Source organism: Heterodontus francisci, chromosome 19 (genome assembly GCF_036365525.1).
Source record: "Heterodontus francisci isolate sHetFra1 chromosome 19, sHetFra1.hap1, whole genome shotgun sequence".
Taxonomy (NCBI): Eukaryota; Metazoa; Chordata; class Chondrichthyes; order Heterodontiformes; family Heterodontidae; genus Heterodontus; species Heterodontus francisci.
This window is the reverse complement of record NC_090389.1, coordinates 23,559,428-23,580,912: the sequence shown is the minus strand read 5'-3', so window position 1 is coordinate 23,580,912 and position 21,485 is coordinate 23,559,428. Positions and strand designations below refer to the sequence as shown.

Here is a 21,485-nt window from a genome sequence, read left to right as displayed (position 1 = left end):
GTGACCTGTGTTGAAGTGGAACAGTGCACTCCTCCTGCCTCGGTCGTAACACAGTCTTTTTAAAAGGGATTTTTTTTTTTTTTAAACCCAGAAGGAATTTTATCCGTATTGACAGAAAATATTTTACATGTAGACAATGAATTAGAAATATGTAAAGAAACATATAAACATGTTTCTTTATACAGTTAGCTGAATTAATATGGTGCATAATCAAATTCATCTCTGAAAAGGTTACTCTGAACCAAGAGGAAATGTTGCAGGGCAAAATAAGCTAAATTGGAAGAAAAGCCTCATTTTAGAATCTCAGACAGCTAGAGAGAAACCTAACTTGGTGTTGTTGCTGCCACCCCAGACACATTCGCATTCGCCTTGGCTGAACCCATGTTCGACGCCAGCATTTACCTGGTGTGCAAGTATGTAAATGTTGTGGCCGACATTCCTGGGTGATGCTGCATGATCCTCGCCATCCTCAACTTCCTCAAACTCCACCTCTCCCTGTAGGTAGGCTTTCTTTATTACTTCCACCTGGGAAATCATTGACTTTAATCAACAAAAAAACTAATTTCTCTCAGAAGAAAAAAAGCACGTAAAATAAAAAATTACTTCCTACCAGTTCCTTGGGCCTCATGTTATAAAGTATTCTCTCTGCATTTTCACTGTCATGCCTGCTCTCCATTATTGCCAACAGCAGTTTGGAGGCATTATTCTGTTGAAAGGACACATCATCGTGTCAGTATATGGAAGACTGCCATTTCTAGACACCTACTGAACTTTGAAAAATATGATGAAATCTTAAGAGCAAGTAGCAATATCGAAGTATTAACAGAATCTGCAAAATATTAAGTTACTGACTGCTGCTTATCCACTATCACAGCTGTAGCTGATCTTGATCATTTAGAAGTACTAACAAATTGAGAGATTAACTGAATAGATAAGATGATAAAGGTCCCATTTACATTCAAGGAAAAACAGCTTGAATTCAGTTCAAAGGAAGAAAGACTAAACAGATCAGGCAGTTCATTTTATGACAAATAATGGCTATATATGTATGTGTACATATAAACAATTTTAAATATACGTTGTGACCTGTGGAGAAGTGGAACTAGAAAAACAGTGCACTCCTCCTGCCTCGGTTGTAACACGGTCTAGTGAGGTAACAGAGGAGATATGATCATTCAAGGCGTGGCTTGTATACCATATATACAACAATTAAATTCCCATCCAGCAGCGATGACGGGGCTGAATGAATTCATTCCACTGTTGTCAGTTCTGAACGAACCTGGCTGCGACAGTAAGCGCTATCCTTTTCTGTGACAGGACGCTCTTGACATTATCTTTCCAGCACTTTCTTGGTCTTCCTCAGTTCCATGTACCCATGTCTCTGGGGACATGATAGGTATCCCAGCTGTTTCCATGCTTAAAACATGCCCAAACCATCACAGTGTCTTGGATTTTCTGTATAAGCATTGTTCCTAATCCAAATCATGTTCTTACTATATCATTACAGATTCACTGTATCCTGGATACTCCTCCCACTATTACTCTCAACCAATTCATCTCCACTGTTACTGTCTTTCGCTTGTCAACTTATTTTACATTCCAACACTCAGATCCCTATAATGACATCATTCTTAAACTTTTACTTTCATTTTTATGAAAGTATCATCTATATTAACCACCCTGTCTAACAAAAATATGCTGCCCGAATTGACCTGGAAGGGTCTAATCAACTGAATTATGTTGACTAACCTCGCTTATTTGCATCACCTCCTTAGGATGTAATTTTCAAGTTACCGTTAGTTACACAATGGTAGCGGATCTCAGGTTCGAGAGAATTTCACATCAGCATTGTTGATGAAAGTGAGGAGCCCAGCAGTAAGGGAACATGGCAGCATAAAGAGGAGATTGTTCAAAAAGCACAGAAAACACAGCAGTCATGAATGTATTTTTCCAGACTGGAGGAATGTAAAGTGTGTCACTCAGGGGTCAATGTTAGGAACTCTGCTTTTCTCAAAAGGGGACACAGTATGAAAACCTGTAGGTAATTTAAAAAATAGGGAACGTGGTTAATGGTGAAAGAGAACTGTTCATGACTGCAGGGAGAGAAAGTCAGGTTAGTGGATTGGGCCGACAGATGCCTGACGAAACTGGCTGTAGAGAAATGGGAGGCTCTGCCTCTTTGGAGGAAGAGCATGGAGAGAAAATATACATTAAATGGTAATAACTTCGAAAAGTAGAGAAAATTGGGGCCTGTGATACACAAATGTTTCGGGAAGGAAGGAAAAGTTGATGAAGCTTTACAAAAAGCATATTAATTGCATCCCAAGTTAAATTTATAGGGGTACAAAAACAATGGGGTACTGTCAAAAGCAGACATATCATTGGTTAAATTATCATTAGTATAGTGTTCCCATTTTGGGGTGCCCTACTTTAGGGAAGATATCAAGAGCATGGGGAGGGTATAGAAGGGATCTGCTAAGATGCTACCAATTGTGAAAATGGACAGGAAGAAAAGGAGGGCTCTTTTTAAAAAAAAAGAAAGCAGTGGGTTCAAAGGAGTTCTGATAAATGTATTCAAAGCAGAAAGTTTTGATGAGGTTAGGGACTCACTGACCAGTGGAATTAGTTTTCCCTTTTTATTAATTCATTGGATATGGGCATTGCTGGCTATGCCAGCATTTATTGTCCATCCCTTCTCAAGAGCAATTAGGGATGGGCAATAAATGCTGGCATAGCCAGCGATGCCCATATCCCAGAAATGAATAAAAAGAGGGAAAACTAATTCCACTGGTCAGTGAGTTGGCAATTAGAGGTTATAAATTTCTTAGCAAAAAAGAGATGTTAGGAGAATTTTTTTTTAAAAAGTGGATGATGATGACAATCAATTACTCGACCAGAAACAATGGTGGAAACAGAATCCATAATAGCTTTTAGAAAGGAAGTGAATAAATATTTGACAGAAGATAAATTAAGGTTGAAAGGGAAAGGATAGAAAAATGGGACTAAATAGATAACTCTTTCAGAGAGCCGGTGTTGGTGCAATGAGCCAAATGGCCTCCTTCTATGCTGTCAAATTCTAATTTTATCATTGTTTGCATAAATAACCCCAGAACCCTCGGAGCTAATGAAATCCCAAGTGTAACAATTTAAAAATTGACCCTATACCCTATTGTACATTTGCCTTCACTTTTTTAAATTCTGTAAAAGCAATGAAGAACGGGATGATTATGGAGGAATATTAGAACATTTCAAAGACTATTGTGGAAAGAAGCGACCCCAGTTTTGTTAACTTGCACCCACATTCTCCGGACTTAATTAATTAAGTGGGATAGGTACCCACAGTGAGGAATGTTCACTCCAATCAGGCACCACAACGATACCTGTCTGGAAACTCAAAGATGGTCATGGATTTCTGCATGTTTTCACGTGAACATGGCCTTCACTCTTCTTCCTCAATTTTCGTTCCTCCTCTACAGAAAGCACCAACTTTTTTGAATATGATTCCAGTGCACCCTCCCGCAAATCCAGCAACCACTCTTGCCTTGACATTAAGTGTCAGCAGGCTATTCTGCTATGGGGGCTATCTTAACTAGGCCTGAACCTGTCCTCTCCTCATAAGCACTGCATGAACGTTCCAGTCATGATCACTGGAGACCCATTTGGTGTGTGGAAACTCTGGCTAATTGTTTCCTCTTCCTAACCCAAGGACAGTAAGTGGTAGAAATTGGTTTAGGACAAAAGCTGCAGTCTTGCATTAGTGCCAGTTATACTTCCCTATTCGATATTCAGTTTTTCTGACATCAAAGTGAATACTGGGAAGGGCCATACTGCCCAATGTGAATTTCTATCCTAGGCCCAAGGCGCTCTCCCACCTGAGATCAACTAACTCAGCAAAGGTGAAGAATCCAACCTGGGGCCTGTTGGTCTTCCTGGTGATACAGTTGATGATGATTGTAGGCCACTTGGCCATCAGGAAAGTGCTTTAGGAATTAACCAGTTATTTTGTTCAGCCATAGTACTTTTAAACACAAGGCCCATCCATTGGAGTAGCTCTTCCTACATACCTTCAACTCTAGTACGAGATCCATTCTTTTTTTCCCCAGTGGGTTGATATCATTGAGAATTAGCGCAATGATGATGTCAATTCCATTCGATTCATGGGTTGCAATACAGTTCTGTGCAAACAGGTTTTTTAAAAAAAAGGCATTTTAATCGCGTTTCCTCTTCCTGTTTAGAGTATTTGTCAAGAAAATAATAGTTTAAATGTGTCAAAACATCTATTTAGCAAGTCTCCCATTCATGTAAACAATACTTAATGAACCTGCACTTGAATACCTGAGGTTAGTTAATTACCTGTATGTTAGGTATGAAACAGAGTTCTGTAGACTCCCAGAGAGGAAAGTGAGACAGGAAAAAAATAAAACCATTCCCAACAAAAACAACAATTCATATAAATAGCATCAATGCTACAGACAGCCTTTTTCTTTCGAATTAAAGCATCAGTCATGGCTTAGTGGTAGTGCTCTTGCCTGAGTAAGAAGATTGTGGAGTTAAGCCCATTCACAGAGTCATAGAGTTATGCAGCACAGAAACAGGGCCTTTGGCCCATTGTGTCTGTGCTGGCCATCAAGCACCTAACTATTTAGATTAGATTAGAGATACAGCACTGAAACATGCCCTTCGGCCCACCGAGTCTGTGCCGAACATCAACCACCCATTTATACTAATCCTACATTAATCCCATATTCCTACCAAACATCCCCACCTGTCCCTATATTTCCCTACCACCTACCTATACTAGTGACAATTTATAATGGCCAATTTACCTATCAACCTGCAAGTCTTTTGGCTTGTGGGAGGAAACCGGAGCACCTGGAGAAAACCCACACAGACACAGGGAGAACTTGCAAACTCCACACAGGCAGTACCCGGAATCGAACCCGGGTCCCTGGAGCTGTGAGGCTGCGGTGCTAACCACTGCGCCGCCCATTCTAATCCCATTTTCCAACACTTGACCCGTAACCTTGTATGCTATGGTGTTTCAAGTGCTCTTAAGTGTTGTGAGGGTTCCTGCCTCTACCACCTCTTCAGGAAGCGCGTTACAGATTCTAACCACCCTCTGGGTAAAAGTTTTTTTTCCTCAAATCCCCTCTAAAACTCCTGCCCCTTACCGTAAATCTATGCCCCTTGGTTATTGACCCCTCTGGTAAGAGAAAAAGTTTCTTCCTCTCTAACCTATCAATGCCCCTCATAATTTTGTACACCTCAATCATGTCCCCCCTCAGCCTTCTCTGCTCAAAGGAAAACAACCCAAGCCTTTTCAGTCTCCCTTCATAGTTGAAATGCTCCAGCCCAGGCAACATCCTGGTGAATCTCCTCTGCACCCTCTCCAGTGCAATCACATCCTTCCTATAGTGTGGTGCCCAGAACTGTACACAGTACTCCAGCTGTGGCCTAACTAGCGTTTTATATACTCCACAGACTTGAGGACAAAATCCAGGCTGTGACATTCCCAGAGCAGTATTGAAGGAGTGCTGCACTGTCATAATAAAATCATTTAGATGATCATACATAATGTGAGCATGCTTTTTGTTGATGATTATGGACAGAGTGATAACTTTAAAAGGGACTCCTAGGGCAGCAGCCTTTTGTATTTGCACATGCTTCTGCAAACATGCTCATGTGATTTTTTCGACCAGCTGAACATACTGTGACCACCTCTGGATTATTTACAGTGAAAGACTTAGAACCATAGAAAAATTAAAGCACAGAAGGAGGCCATTCAACCCAGTGTGTCCGTGCCGGCCGAATAAACTGGCCGCCCAAACTAATCTCACCTTCCAGCACCTGGTCCATAGCCCCGCGGGTTACAGCATTTCAGGCACATGTCCAGGTACCTCTTAAAAGCCTCCACTACCATTCCTGGCAGCAAATTCCAGACACCCACCACCCTCTGGGTGAAAAGGTTCACCCTCATGTCCTCTCTAATCCTTCCACCAATCACCTCAAATCTGTGCCCCCGGTAACTGACCTCTTCGCTAGGGGAAAACAGGTCCTTCCTTTCCATTCTATCTAGGCCCCTCGCAATTTTGTACACCTCAATCAAGTCACCCCTCAGCCTACTCAGTTCCAGGGAAAACACTCGCCTATTCAATCTTTCCTCATAGCTGCAACTTTCCAGCTCTGCCAACATTCTTGTAAATCTCCTCTGTACTCTCTCCAGAGCAATTATGCCCTTTCTGTAATGTGGTGACCAGAACTGCACGCAATATTTGAGCTGTGGCCTAACAGGCGTTCTTCTCCGATAATAAAAGGTACACAGCAGTAGTAAAGTCATCCCAGCCTCTTACAGTTAGCAGTGCAACAGATACCTGGTTCTCATGGCAGGGTCCTTGACAATATTCAGTTAAGCTCTCCAGCGTCTGGTTGATGAGGGACACATTCTTCTCATTGATGTAGAGTCCCAGGAGGCCCAGCCCACCAGTAGTGCTGCCACAGATGCAATCGAGGAATTGCAGCGTCTCACAGACCAGGTTATAATTAGTCTTGTTGTTTTGGCATCGCAAGAAGTTCTGAGATGAAATCAGAAGGATAATTAGTATTCACAAGAATTTTCTGGTTGATTTCAGAAGTTTCAGCAGGTGTTCAAATTCACATTTAGGAATATTTCCACAGGGCTCAAAACAATTGTTAGTAAAAGGAAAATAAATTAAGAAACCAGCAGATTAAAACAAAACAATTAGGCTTTAGAATGGAGAAGTGACTAAAAGATCTTAATACTTAAACACTAGAGTCCTGGCCAATATTTACCCCTCAACAAGCATCACTAAAACAGATTATTTGCTCATTAATTCATTGCTGTGGGACCTTGCTGGGCACATATTGGATGCTGCATTTTCTACATTATAACAGTGACTACACATCAAAAAGTCCTTCATTGGCTGTAAAGCACTTGGTCATGTCCTGAGCTTGTTAAAGGCACTACAGGACTGGAAGCCTTTCTTACTTTTCACTAAGATGGCAGACAGACAGTACGATAGTATTAATCAATCAAGATAATAGATGAGAAAATGCTCAAACAGTAACACTACTAGAGAAGATTCAGATTTTGGCAAGTCACCGGCTACATTTTACAGTCGAGGATGTTCTGGTCATCTACAGAATTAAAAGATCCCTGGTTGGGCGGCTGCTGTTTACAGTTTAAATAACATGCCATTGTATCTACTGTTAAAAATGCCTAGTCAGAAATACCTGAAGAATTACAATAGGGCAGTAGTTTATTTCTGGAGTGCTAAGTACTTTATTATTCTTCACTTCTTAATCTTTAGTTCATATGCCCAAATGATTTAATAAGCTACAACACAAAATAAATCTCCAGCAGCAACTCATCATATTTATCTGTTAATATGCTGTTGAACTATTAGTTTCCGCTTCATGGTTTTACAGGCTTGATGTGGCACTGCTGGAAGTATTTTACAACAAAGCTGCCCATGCCCTCGTGACCTCTCGCATAGATACAGGCTGCTTCGTCTTCACTGCTCGTTTCCCGCTCGTGTGCGCCTTGCATTCTCACTCAGCCATTTATATTTATTAGCTATACCTTGATTCCATTCTGTTGGCTGTGTCTGCAGGAAGAGTGGACAGTAATCAGCCAGTTAATGACCAGTGATCAGCCAGGTACCCTAAAATTAATGCTGCCAAACACTATAATGCTGCACTGATGCTAAAAACTGTTGTGCCTGTTGTGTAAACAAGAATACATGCCAGTAGAATGTGTGCCTCATGGAAATTAAATGGGACGCAGCCAATATTAACATACTCATGAATGCTGCATTTAACTGTTGTACATCACTTACTTTTTCCCGATTAAGACACCCATTCCACACATGTACCTGCTGTACAAACCGACAACAATTCTTTATAAATAAAATTAGGAGGCTCCATGATATTTTAAAATAGATACCCATTTGGAACAAGGATCTAATTAAGAATTGCACGTTTCATGACATTAATTCTGTGACCCTGTGATTTCCTTACTTGCAGAGGGCACGGGTTGGAGAATCAGGTATTTTAGGCCAATCCCTGTATGACGCTCCCACCAAATGTCATCCTCGCTAGGTGTGCAGGATTGTGGGATTCCTTTACATAAGCCGAATATGAATTGAGTTCTACAAGAGAAAATGCAGTAACTGTTTTGTTTTCTTCCCGTGCCCACCTGGGAGTTGGTGATTTGTGCCCTTTCTCTACATCTACAATAAGTGCAAGGTACCGTTTCTTCCTTTCATCCGCCTGGGGTCACTTATCCTTTTTCCAGTTGGCACTTTTCCTTTTCCACCTCCAAGTCCAGTTTGCACAGTTTGAGTTGAAACTCTTTCGCAGCATTACCTTAGCCTGTGCTATCCTGTTTTCTGACACAAATGCTTTTGCTGCATTTGGTCTAATCTTTGTGCTTTTCAAGGTGAGGGATGTTAGTACTTGCCATTGGAATTCTTGCTACTTCAGGCACAGAATGTCAGCATTAAACATTTCCAGATCAGTACAGCCAATGCAGAGTAAAACTCCTTCTACTCAGTCCCAACCTCAAGAGTACTCCTGACTGCACCAGGTCCCAAAGATCTAACACATTGTGGCAACAAGTTTAATTTAATTTTAAAATTCAAACTGCCTGTCTGAAATGTGAGTAATGTTATTCTAACTTCGCATCAACAAGTGTTACCATGTGTTTTTCAGAAGTATAATTTTTCCTTTCGGTGAATGAAGCTCATTTCCCCCTGAAACTCGATACCTGCCCTGACACATGACATATGACCCAGGTCTAAGATCTGCCCCAACTGCAGAAATCTGCACGCTGAATTTTACGTTAATTCTGTGGCCCCAAAATACTGGAGATCTGCTAGCAAAATACATGTCTGCCTTAGCCCCAAGCCCAACCCACAACCTGGGGACGGGGGTCACCTGCATGGTGGGCACATTAGTGCCCCCTTGAAACTGCCAACCAGAAGGCTGATGCAGCACCATGCCACTCTGCTGGTGGAAAGTAGGTCCATTGAGGCCCAAGGACGAGAGTCCTTGATGATGTATAATGTCAAGGGGGTGGGGAGAGAGACACACATTGAAAATTCACCATGTAATTTCAATGGCCAGCATAAATGGAACAGAATCCCACTGGAACCAGGTCATATGGGATTTCCATTCTCTCTGGCGCCAGGAGTTTTGAGGCCTGTAATAAAAGAAAATTGGCTAATATTTAACCTTTTGAACTCTGTCAAGAAATAAACCAACTTCATTCACAGAAATTCTATCCCAGCCTAACTCAATAGTAGTCCATCTGTCTCAAGACAAGCCACTCAATTCAAATACAAACATTGTGAGTGATTTATTCAACATATATTTTATTAGCATGTGCTAATAAAACAGGCAGTCCATGTTTCCGCTTTAAAGACGTCTGCAAACGCGACATGAAGTCCTGTGACATTGATCACAAGTCGTGGGAGTCAGTTGCCAGCGTTCACCAGAGCTGGTGGGCAGCCATAAAGGCGGGGCTAAAGTGTGGCGAGTCGAAGAGACTTAGTAGTTGGCAGGAAAAAAGACAGAGGCGCAAGGGGAGAGCCAACTGTGCAACAGCCCCGACAAACAAATTTCTCTGCAGCACCTGTGGAAGAGCCTGTCACTCCAGAATTGGCCTTTATAGCCACTCCAGGCGCTGCTTCACAAACCACTGACAACCTCCAGGTGCTTACCCATTGTCTCTCGAGATAAGGAGGCCAAAGAAGGAGAAGATGATTTTATTAGCAACGACTTTTGAACTCAGAAGTCTTTTCAATTCTGCGGGGTTCTGACCATCATTACAATGGTATTAACCTATATTTTCCAAATTAGGGAGTTACAAGTTGGATAACTTCTATAGTTGGTGGGAAAAGGAAAGATTAATCACGAGATTACAGAATTACTTATAACCTGGTTTAGCAGATAAATGACAAGCTTCTTTTCCTATACGAAGTGAAGAGCATAACTACTTTTGTTATGGCTACTATTAGCTTTTTTAATTCATGTTTAGACAATTTGTTTGGTACTTAAAGCCCAAGACCACATCTAATGAAGTGTCCACTGTAGTGTTACTCTGCTGCTTCCAAAGACCAAGAACTTCCAGTGAAGGAATCTGTAACCAATAGCTGAAGTAATCAGAAAAACGTTTCTCTGTCCAGTACTTGGGCACAAATTTAATCTGGAAATCAAGGTAAGTGAAAACTCTCTCCGGGCCTCAGAGAACCATGGCTCATCGACAACATTAACAAAAAACACAAAAGCCAATGATATTAGTATTAACAAAAATGTAGAAAAAACTAGGACCGGTGAGATGGACTGTAATGATCTTCTCTGGTACTGCATATTCTGATGTGACTCAAAAACCCAACAGACTCCTTTTAAGTATAATGTTTAAGAAACTGCAATATCTTGACATAAATTAAGCTGCAATCAAGTTAAATCACTGAACTAGAGGTTAAATCCACACATCGCACAAACTATCTGGGAAGGATTTTTGACTCAATAGCCACGACTGGACAAGGAGAATTTCAGAATTGCATCCTTGCATACCATATTAGTTTGAGACAATGGGGTTTTGTTGAGGCATTCAAGTGACATTTATACACATCATGTTGGAATAACTACATTCACTTCTGCTCAGCAGGAGGTAGCTGCCGTGGGATACACATCCAGTTTAGCAGTCGCAGGTTTAATTGGCAGCTCAACCAAACAACCTCAGACATGGGGAACTGGGGGAGGGTCAGAAGTCAAATTTTTGGCTTCCTGTTGAGCTCAAGCACAATCTGAAGTTAACATTTGAAACAGTCTCTTTCTAAGGTTAGCATGACTACCTCCAGACACTGCTTGTTTAATAGGTTGTTGTGTTTTGGTATTTTGGGACCATTTTTCCAGGGATAAGATTTGAGGGAAAAAAGATTTTTTATTTGAGAAGAGTTGAAAAATGCTGGACTACAGGTGGTCAATATGTTAATGAAGTGTCTTTGATGTTACTTTCCCATCGACAGGAAATTTGTTAGGCTATCTTGATTATTTGAAAACACGTCACACCCATCCTATTTTTTCTTAAACTTTGAACAGGGATATAAAATTAAGGCTAAGATCTAGGCTTGTGGTGAGTACACATAATGAGGAATCTTATTGTTTACCTCATTCTCGACTCTGCCACAGGCTAATGGAAACTAGATATCAGGCAGTAACAGGTAAACTCCTCATCATAGGGGACACTTACAGGAATGTTTGGTAATACTGAACCCAAAAAAAATACAGATTGCAGAACCAAAATTTGTAACACTAAGATCACAAACCAACTTGGTGTGCTGGAATGTCACAGGCCAGAGCTGTTACAAGCAAAAATTAACAGAAGTATTTATTTACAAATGAGAGCAGACAAGGAAGCAGAGAGTTAGAATTAGGCAGCATGAGCATATCACATTAAATCAATTGTTAAAGGTCCTTTTCTTTTGCCACAAGGGACAGGGGATGAAATACCTTAATCAGAAAATTTGAAAGGGAACATTTAGGCATTACAACATTTCTAGATAAAGTATTGCAGGAAAGCGCCTTCGTTTTTCTTAGTTTCTCTGTACCATGCTTCGTGGAGCATTTTGTTCCCTGGCTAAGATTCAGAGATGAATATCTTTTAGTTGCCAATAACTAGCCTTTTATCCAATAACAGAGAACTGCTTACATTTGTTCTTTAAAAATTGGGCTTTTTTGGGTTCCGATGCTAGATATTCTCCTTAGTGTTACTGGCCACATGCGAGCTAATCTCACAATAATTGCAGACTAGAGTGTGTCTTTACCTGCCCAACATCTGGGCAAACATCATGAGACTCAGGAATCAAACACAGAACTTATGGCAACTTGAAACATTCTGGAATATATCATATATCATCATATGATCTAGTCTTTGATAGTAATAAGAATATACAAGTCACGCTCACGTAAAGTGCAGTGATTGAAAATACAAGAACTCAACCTGAAGAGTTATAAAAAATGGACTTTTCTTTTTAAAAAGTGCACAATGTGCTTCAAAATGGCCACCAAAGGTCACAAGACCTGGCCTTATACATACACACTGTCTACTGTCTAGCAAGGACAAAAGAATACATTCCAAAGCTAAGAGGTGTCAATTACACCCATCCTGAACCCAAAGAAACATTTTTGAATTGATTATCCAGCAAGCCGAAAGGAAGGCACCCTGCTGCAAACTCTACATTCCAACTTGTGCAGCAGAGAAATGGAAGCGATCCAGTCTTCAGACTGAACTTTCAACCAACAGAGAAATTTTACAAATGCCCCAGCCCTGCAACTAAAGAGAAATTGACCTCTGACAAAATTCAACAGGTTTACAATGAACCCCAAAACCCACCTCACTTCAAACCACTTACCCCTTTTCTTCTCTATCTGTCTCTGAGAGACAGAGAGAGACAGAGAGAGAGAGAGAGAGAGAGAGAGAGAGAGAGAGAGAGAGAGAGAGAGAGAGAGAGAGAGAGAGAGTGTGAGTGAGTGAGTGAGTGAGAGTGTGAGTGAGAGTGTGTGCGAGTGAGAACCAGCAGGGAGAGAGAATGCGTAAGAAGGGGGTGTGGTTACGACAATTTCCTGATGAGGCATTTTGCTCAATAAATTAATCTTCTGTTTTAACCCTAAAAGAAAACGTGTTGCTGTCTGTTTATTTGACAAATAAAACACAAAAGGGGTTCAACCCTAATAACAAAAACACTTGCTGGGGTCAGTTGGGAGTTGAACAGTAGGGACCACCCATAGTCCTCAGCACGTGGCCATAACAACATCAAACTAGTCCAGGCCATAAGCCAACAGAAAAAAATATCTATTAAGAGCATAAAAGATAAGTACTCCGCAGAATCAATAGATTAAAAATAGCTAATAAATGTATTATTCTCCAAAACATGTTAAAACAACAAACGTTTCTTCAGCCATAACTCTAAATATTAAATTGATCCTAAACCATGGTCAATCACCATTACATGGCAAAATGTCAACAGAAATCTTGCTCAGCCCAGTGTCTCAATGGATTTAGACTACTCCTGATCAGAATAAAATATCAGCTATGAATAACTCATTCAAAAACCTTTGGAGAAATATTAGAACAAAGGACACAAGAAACTGTGCAACTCATCAAGCTGGTTGGATCGTTAATTACATAGGATGCTTGATCTGAATGGAATGGCTTGATTCATTGATTGGTTTTAAATACTTGAAATAACCTGTTAAGATGGGTTCCCATCCATTTAGCATAACAGCAAATGAACCACACTTGGGCCATCCTTAACAATGCATATCTCTGCCTCACCCTAAGTTGCGTCAAGAAAATCCTATATGCCGAAAGAAAAATATTAATTTTATCGGTTGGAAACGTACATTAGACTTTTAATGAAAAAATCCTACAGTAACTTTTAAAAAACTAGCAACCAGGATGGCCACTGCAATTTGCATCTGAAATACCAGGAGACTGAACTACAGACAGAAGTCTGAAAAGCCCTGGACCCAGAACAATGGCTTGCTCTTAGTAATTGAATTACCCAGGACTGTTTCATTAGCACGGCAGTCAAGGTCATCCTGACACATTGACATTGCAAACCCCTTCAAGTCTAAATACTGGTACACTGGAACCTGTGGAGCCAATTCTGAATCTTGCATCTCATTTAAAAACAAAGGGGATTGAGAGAACAATCTGACCAACTGTCCATCTCTGAAAAAAGAAATTCTGTTACACTCACAGAAGACAAGGAGTAACTCAAGAGTGTGCAGCAGCAGAAAGCTGTGTGCTTGCCTTTCTCCCTCTCTTTCTCTCTCCCCGGAAAACATCAAGTTTGAAAACCGTCCGCGACTGTGGACCCTTCAAGCCTGCAGACTGCTACAGCCAGTGACCAGGGGAAGAGAGCCAACTACAATTCTGCCTTCAAGAAAACCCTGAGCAAAGCAAGCCAACCAAAATGCACTTTGACCAGCGAGGGCTTCAAGAATACAGCTTCAGCCGAGGACTACCGGATCATCCACTTCACAAACTGTGTATTTATATTCCATTTATTCTGGACTTTAATCCAACCACCAAATCTATTTTTCCCCCTGTAATCTATTTGTGCGTGTGTGATTCTCTTGTGAATGTGCGCGTGAATGTATAGCATATTTTTTTTTTAGTATTTTTAAATTGGGGTTAGAGCGTTAAGTATAATAAACTTACCTCTTGCTTGTTTGAACTCAAAAAAGCCTGCCAATTGGTTCTTTCACATTCGCAGTAAAGGTAAAAAGGTAAAACACTCACCAAGGTGGTAAGCAAAATCACTTGTTTAAAAAGGAATAAATCCTGTTGTGGTCAAACAAGAGGAAGAGCAAGAGGGGAGCCTGAGACCCCCTCCTCACATGGCTGTAACAGGTACAAAAATTAGCCAGACTATAATATATATTGCAAAAAAAAAAAAATTGTGTTTACTGTAGCCCACAAGGCAATGAGCTGGCACACATCAGTTATTTTTGTGGGCATGCATTTTTATGGTAAGTTTAAATTCATAATTTAAACCCTGCACTGAAACCTCTCTATCATTGTGTTAAGTATATTTTTGCTGGCCATTTTTCCTTGTTAAAAGTGAAAATTTGAATTTGTGAAATTAGTTAGCTCTGGGATATTTTCCTGTGATGTTAGGCACCCCACCATCCCAGTATCAACATTCACAACTGTATTGCTGAAAATAGAGACATGTTGTTGAAGCTTTTCATCTTGCACTCATCAGGACAATCGCAAGAATAACCAATGTGAGGGAAAACAACAACTTATACAGTATGAGAAGAGAGTGCTGATTGCTTGGCAAGTAAACTCTGATTGGTAGAAATGTTGCCATGGCGAATGCACCAGTTTACGGTGACTGACAGTTAACAGCCAAGCTCTGATTAACATTTAAACCAGGCAGCTTGATCAAACAAACTCCACCAGAGTTCACTTGCCAACCAATCCGCACTCTCTTCTCATGCAGTATAAGCTGTGGTTTTCCCATACATTGGTTATTCTTGCGTATTGTCCTGATGAGTGCAAATCGAAAAGCTTTGACAACATGTCTCTATTTTCAGCAATTCTCAAGTTCTGTACTACTAAATGACTAATCACAATTGTTCTATGATTGGATATACAATGAAGTTGGGGGATTGGCTGAAACTTGATTTCTATTAATTACAAGAAAATCTTGAACAATTGACACTGGAACAGCCTTTGACATTGAACACAGCAGATTTTACACAAATTAAAAAGCTTGCAACTTATGCCCACCTGCTACTCAAGACAAAAGGCAGAATCGACCTGATCAAGCATCTTCAACATGGATCAAATGTGCAACACCTTCACATCTGCAGCTATAGAACTGCCTCCACTATGATGTCATTCAGTAAATGCAACTACTAACATCTAGGTACATCAATTAGCATTTCAAATCAACACCCCACTTACCACACAAAAATTCTAGTCTGGATGGAGGTAGGTATCTTGCGATTTTAAAGAACAAGGACAGAAACTCAACTTTGGTGACATTATCACAGTGCATATTTTCAATTTGGTCACAATGACCCACATGGACTCCAGATGAAATCAAAAATTCAAGATCTGAAGGGCAGCAATGGTCTACATCGTACCTGAAGATCTCGGTTATGGTTTTCACAAAGCAGCTGCATGAACCGAAGGATTGGTTGCATGATGGCAATCACTGCACTCATCTCTCCATCGTCCTTGTTCTTCTCTCCAGATGCTGGGTTGCCATCTGCAGTGGAAAAGTGGTCCTCTGGGTCAGCTTCCCTTCGGAAGGTGTTGTAGGCTTTCCGTGTAGCAGCAGAGGCCTCGAGCAGCTGATCCCGTACTTCGTCACTAAGCTGAGCTGTAGGTTCTTTGGCTGCATTTTAATACCAGAAACAAACAATTCATTAGTCAGAGGCAATCTTCCCTTTAACCACATATCCTAAACAAGTACAAAATAATTGCAGGAAACACAATGGCGAGTTAAAAGGATAGGAATCATTGGAGTAGGCCATTCAGCACCTCAAGCCTGTTCCACCAATCAGATAGATCATGGCTGATAGGCATCTCAATTCCATTTACCCATCTTAGCTTCATATCGCTTGGTACCCTTATTTTAAAAAATCTATTGATCACAGTCTTGAAAATGTCAATTATCCTACCATCCACAGCCTATCCCTGAATATCTGTGAGGCCCAAAACTGAGTACATTATTCTAGATGTGGGCCGACAAAGGGTAGTGTTTCTCATCTTGTATTGAATTTGCAATACATTCTAAACACCCTATCTGATTTCCCACTAGCCTTGCAACACAGGTCGTGGATCTTCATTGAATCAGGCATTGTAACTCCCAGGTTCTTCTCCCAGTCAGTAACCATGAGCACATAACCCTCCTGAGCCATTGAATGCCAACTTGATATTGTGACACCTTTAGAGAGGTAGAGGTTCAGCAATAAATTTGTACCAGTGGTTAATCGGCACCCTTGATTAGAAAGGATTGCACACATTTAACTTGACAATATTTATTTACCACAAATTGTACCTCTTCAGCCTGGAGGAAACAGGCTCCATGGGCTAAATGATTTATCATTCCAACCTATGTTTCGAGAATGAGTGAAGTTGCATTCAAAATATTCAGTCAGGTTCATAGAATAATAATTAGTTTCAAAACTCTTTGAAATAAATATAGGTTTACTCTTTCCAGCCTGAAAAACAGGAGGCCTGGGGCAGGATTTTGTCCTTTGGATCAGGACTAACGACATTGGGGGTCAAGTGGAGGTCAGAACCTCACACTGTGGGCTGAATTTTATGTGCAACCATAAAAACGGCGGCCTGCTCATACAGGCTGCATATCGTGGAGCTGCCGCAGTCTTCCATGCAGTGGCTCATTTACATAACTGGGGAGGAGCCCTCACCAACGATCATGTGCAGGGGGCAGGCTGTCCATCCCTGCCAATGGCATCAGCTGCTTGTGCGCAGGCGCTAACGCCATTTTTAAAGGGCTGTCAGCCCTACTGGCTAATTTAAATACTTAAGGGTAAAGTGAATAAAAAACATTTCTTTTGTCCCCTCTTCCACCACCACCTCCCCAAGAACAATGAAATTAGTTATTTGTCCTTCCACCCCAAAAACACTTAGCTTTACCATCTGATCTTCCTCCCCACAAACTGCATAAACTTTCAACGACAACCCTTCCCACCATCCCCTACACCCATGTCGTCAAAATGACCCTGTTTCCCCACCCCCCGCTGCACTGATAAACTTACCGCCTCTCCCCTCCCCACCAGTGTGACGCCTGTTTTCCCCAGACATGGATACAAAGGCGTGGGAGTGCTGGCCAGAGGCACGAAGATCGCAGCAGGACATCAGGTGGCGACGTGAGGTTCATTAATTAATTCATTTTAATTTATGCAAATATTCAAATTGGGGCCAAGCAGCAGGGGCGGGGGGGGGGGGGTTGCGGGCCATCATGAGGCCTCACCGCCGCCGGTAATATCGGGCCAGGCCCTCACGGTGCCGGGGTGCATGGCTGCTCTCTCCCGGAGGCATCTTCAGGCTCCCCCCCAACCCCCACAACGGAACCCAACGCCTGGGGGAGAACAAAATCCAGTCCTGTGGGGGAAACAGTTACCTATCAGGTATTTTCCCCAAATTGGCCAATTAGTAGTCAGAGGACAGGTTCGCTGTCCAATTAAGGGTGGAGGGCAGGCTCACAAAGCTGGAGGGCCAACAGGAGGCTCTCCAGTACGGAAGGAGATGAAGCCTGCAGTTCATGTAGGAGACACACAGGGCGCCTCCATTTTAAGGCGCCCTCTCTGTACATTTTAAAGGTATTAAATTAAAAATGGCCTCAGCAGCTGGGTCACCATTGTGTGGCTGCAGTTGTGGCCAGACAGGCAGCGAAGGCCTCAAAGCCTGTCTGGAGCACTGGCTCCTTGGTCTGCTGCTGGGAGGCTGCCTCCAAGCTCCTGGCCTAGCCCCCTATGCCTGCCAATGGTTCTTAATAGGCCATTAAACTAGCTTAATTGGCTACCCAGAACTTGCTGGTGCCAGCAAACCAGCCTGCTGGCTGGTGTCTTAGATTTCCGTGTCCACCCACCTCCGTACCCACCTCCGTCTGGGGGCAAAAATCCTGCACCTGGAACTGCCTCTTTCGACTTCAAGACTGTAAACAGACATTGACATTATACATCTTCCAAATTATCCTACCACAACAGGAATTGATGGTGTCCCAAGGAGGTTAATCATTGGCTATACTGGTTGCTGATCTACTTGGAACACCTTGCCCAGGGGAAATGACGCAGGTTGGTTTGCAGGTTGTAAAATGCATCCCTTTAAATATTGGTATTTACAGTATTTTGTGCTTTATTGCAGTCTGCACAACAGCTTAGAAAGGAACTATTTATTATTCCACTATGGAGGAAATATTTCTTGAATAGCTCCATTACAAACTTAAGCCTACACGTTGCATCTCTGTCAAGAGCCGTCCAAACTTCCCAAGGGATGTTGAAGATGATGGCCAAACATCTCTTGACGGGTGGAAACCTCCACCTCAGAAAACCAGGCAGAAGTATAAAAGTTGCTCTAAGTACTGACAGGAATGCTTGCTGAAAGAAAAAGGTGCCTTGAAGAAAAAAGCCTTCCTTCTTTTCATACTCACTGGGATCCTAAACTTTTCCACTGGTGAGGAAAATGCTAACTCGAGAATGAACTAGCTTTCCTGTTACAAGAAATCAAATCTGCTTTTAACTCTTAGCCATTGAGTGCGACTCTGCTGATCTCTCTAATCATTTTGCTCTTGTTAACTACTCAGAACCTAGTCGCATTTTTGTGACATTAATTAACAGCTGGGACAGCTTTTAAATCTGCTGCAGAGCACTTAAGGTTTCGATTCATCAGCTCTGAAGTAATGGCACCAATAGGAGAAAACTGCAAAGGCACCTTAAAACAGAAAATTAAGTGCTACTTGCCAATTCCTAAGACCAATTAGCAGCTCTGAATACAATTGTATGAAGTAATGAAGTAATTAAAGTTCCAGTTTTAGGATAATAATGGCAATTAGAATAAATAATTAGTCTACAGTGTGCCTGGCAAGGCGTTTTTTTCTTACACAAGAGTACTCTCGAGCCCAGCCTGGCCTCTTACCTCTTCTTCGCACAGGCACGTCCCTCTCCGACGATTCATCATCTTTCTTTTTATTACCAAGGTCACTGGTATTTACAGTCACTGTAGCTTTGATCTCTTGTTGCGCAAGCTTCATGCGGTCATAAAATACCTTGAAGAATTTCTCAGACTTCTTATCCTCTGTCAGGCGGCAGTAAAACGAATGCTATCAAGGTGGATAAGTGATCGATCAGATTCATGTACTGGATGCTACTCATTATTTGATTTCAACAATTTGTATTTATACAGCACTATTAATACAGTTAAAACATCCCAAGGTACTTCACAGGAGTGTCACCAAACAGAATTTCACACCAAGCCACATTCTGATATTTGGACAGGTGATCAAACGTTTGGTTGAAGAGGCAAGTTTTTAAAGGAGTGTCTTAAAGGAGAAGATAGAGGTAGAGAGGCAGAGGGGTTTAGGAAGCAAATTCCATAGCTTAGGGTCTAGGCAGATCAAGGCACGGCCACCAATAAGCAGGGTGATGAAAATAGGGGATGTTTAAGAGGCCAGAATTAGGTTAGCGCAGAGAGGTTACGCACATTTGTCCAGAGCTAATTGCAATGCACTATTATTTCATCTGCATATCCACACTGCAAGGTGTAAACATCTTTTTCGTGTGGAATCGGTTTATAAACTGTCATTTCACCTCTGACTCTGGGCATCAAACCCAGCCCAGAACAATGGTCTTAAGGGACTGCAGGGCAGGAGTGGGGGGTTGGTGATGTGCACTTGGGCGGCAGGCAGAAAGAGAAAATGAAAGCAGAGACTGTGCTGATGTCGTTCAACAGAGACAAAAGCAGGAGAATGTTGTTAAGGGTTAAAGCGCAGGTTACAAGTTTCCAGGAATCACTTCATAATTAAAGACCAAATCAAACAAAGACTGCCTGACCTGCTGAATGTTTCCACCATTTTCTGTTTTTATTGAACAAATATACTTTTTGTGCTTCCTGTTAGCTCCCTCATTACTTATGCTAAGGCTAAAATTAAGTGCAAGACAAGGAACTGCATATTCCTTGGAGATTTTCCACTCAGACATATTTTATTGAAATGATTCACGCAGGGGAAATCTCCACAGCATAATTAAGTTTGACACCTGCAGTTGCTGAACTTTAAAAATCGCCGAGGTCATCTCGGTCATGACAACCACACCCTCAGTGCATTTAAAAAGTACTTTGACAAAGGCTGGAGCCTTTTTTTAGGCAACAGTTCCAAATACAAACTCTACCCCTTTGAAAGGAAATTAAGACTAATTTTTTAACCTGATATTCTGATTCACACAACCATATCCATCACACAGATTAATTTTTCCAGGTCTTATTATCCAATTAGTTCATCTGGAAGTTTTAACCATCACTGCTGCAGCTATCAAATCAATAGCAGGCAGGATAATAGTGATTATGGGTTGGGATCTGCATTGCCTGGTGCAGCCATCCTAACTCAGAAGGAAGAGCTACAAAGTCCTGCAAAAGTCTGTCTCAAAATAGATCACTGCTACCAGATTGGACCACTCAATGGGACCAGAGAAAATTTGAGGCAATGGTTCAAATTTGGTTTTCATGCAAATAATTAATCTTACAAGCTTTAATCTGCCAGACATTAAAACAAAAGTGTTTCAACTGTTTCAAGAGTTGAAAGACCAAGACACACCATCAAATTTCAGCCTCAGTGGGAGGGGGGGGGTTGGACACTAGTCAAGTGGTCCTGACTTGGGCTGGAAGTGGTGGGGCTAGGAGCTTATCAGAGTCACCCTTGACCATCGGTGGCCAGTACAATGGAGTTAATGGGAGTCCTAAAACTATTCACCAGCTGGAGCCTTTTTATAGGCAACAGTTCTAAATACAAACTCTACCCCTTTGAAAGGAAATTAAGACTAATTTTTTAACCTGACATTTGGATTCACACAACCATACCCATCACACAAAGAGAATTAACAGATCTACTGAATTTCCACACGAACAGTTGATGAATCATTGGTCATTTCTTTGTATATATGAAAGTCCAGAAAAGCTATTTTCCAGTTTCCTCTGAAATCATTCTACCTGCATTATGGCTGATATTAACTATTAACTTAGAGCCACCTTGACTTCATCAAATCATTATCCAACTCTATCTGACCTTTTGTTGCTGTAATACATTTCCGGCAGCACCCTTCAAATTGCATGGGTTCGGTGCATCTACCTCCAGTCCTCTCGCAAACTGAAGCATTATATAATCTTCTCTTTCAGTTAAGCAGTAAAAATATTGTTTCAT

The 21,485-nt window shown here is 41.5% G+C and overlaps 1 protein-coding gene across 5 annotated transcripts in view; it reads right to left on the bottom strand.

The window, feature by feature from the left end:
- itpr1b (inositol 1,4,5-trisphosphate receptor, type 1b) overlaps window positions 1-21,485 on the bottom strand; it is a 556,093-nt gene that overhangs the window by 154,358 nt on the left and 380,250 nt on the right. For all 5 annotated transcript variants that reach the window (XR_010976943.1, XM_068051457.1, XM_068051458.1 and 2 more), the window contains 6 exons: window positions 19,211-19,394; window positions 15,688-15,941; window positions 6,372-6,572; window positions 4,065-4,175; window positions 611-706; window positions 403-525 (listed from right to left, as the gene is read on the bottom strand). Coding sequence is in view for 4 of the 5 variants with exons in the window: in XM_068051457.1 (XP_067907558.1) it covers window positions 403-525; window positions 611-706; window positions 4,065-4,175; window positions 6,372-6,572; window positions 15,688-15,941; window positions 19,211-19,394 (969 nt within the window). In the remaining variant the exon portion in view is untranslated. The remainder of the gene's footprint in view (window positions 1-402; window positions 526-610; window positions 707-4,064; window positions 4,176-6,371; window positions 6,573-15,687; window positions 15,942-19,210; window positions 19,395-21,485) is intronic.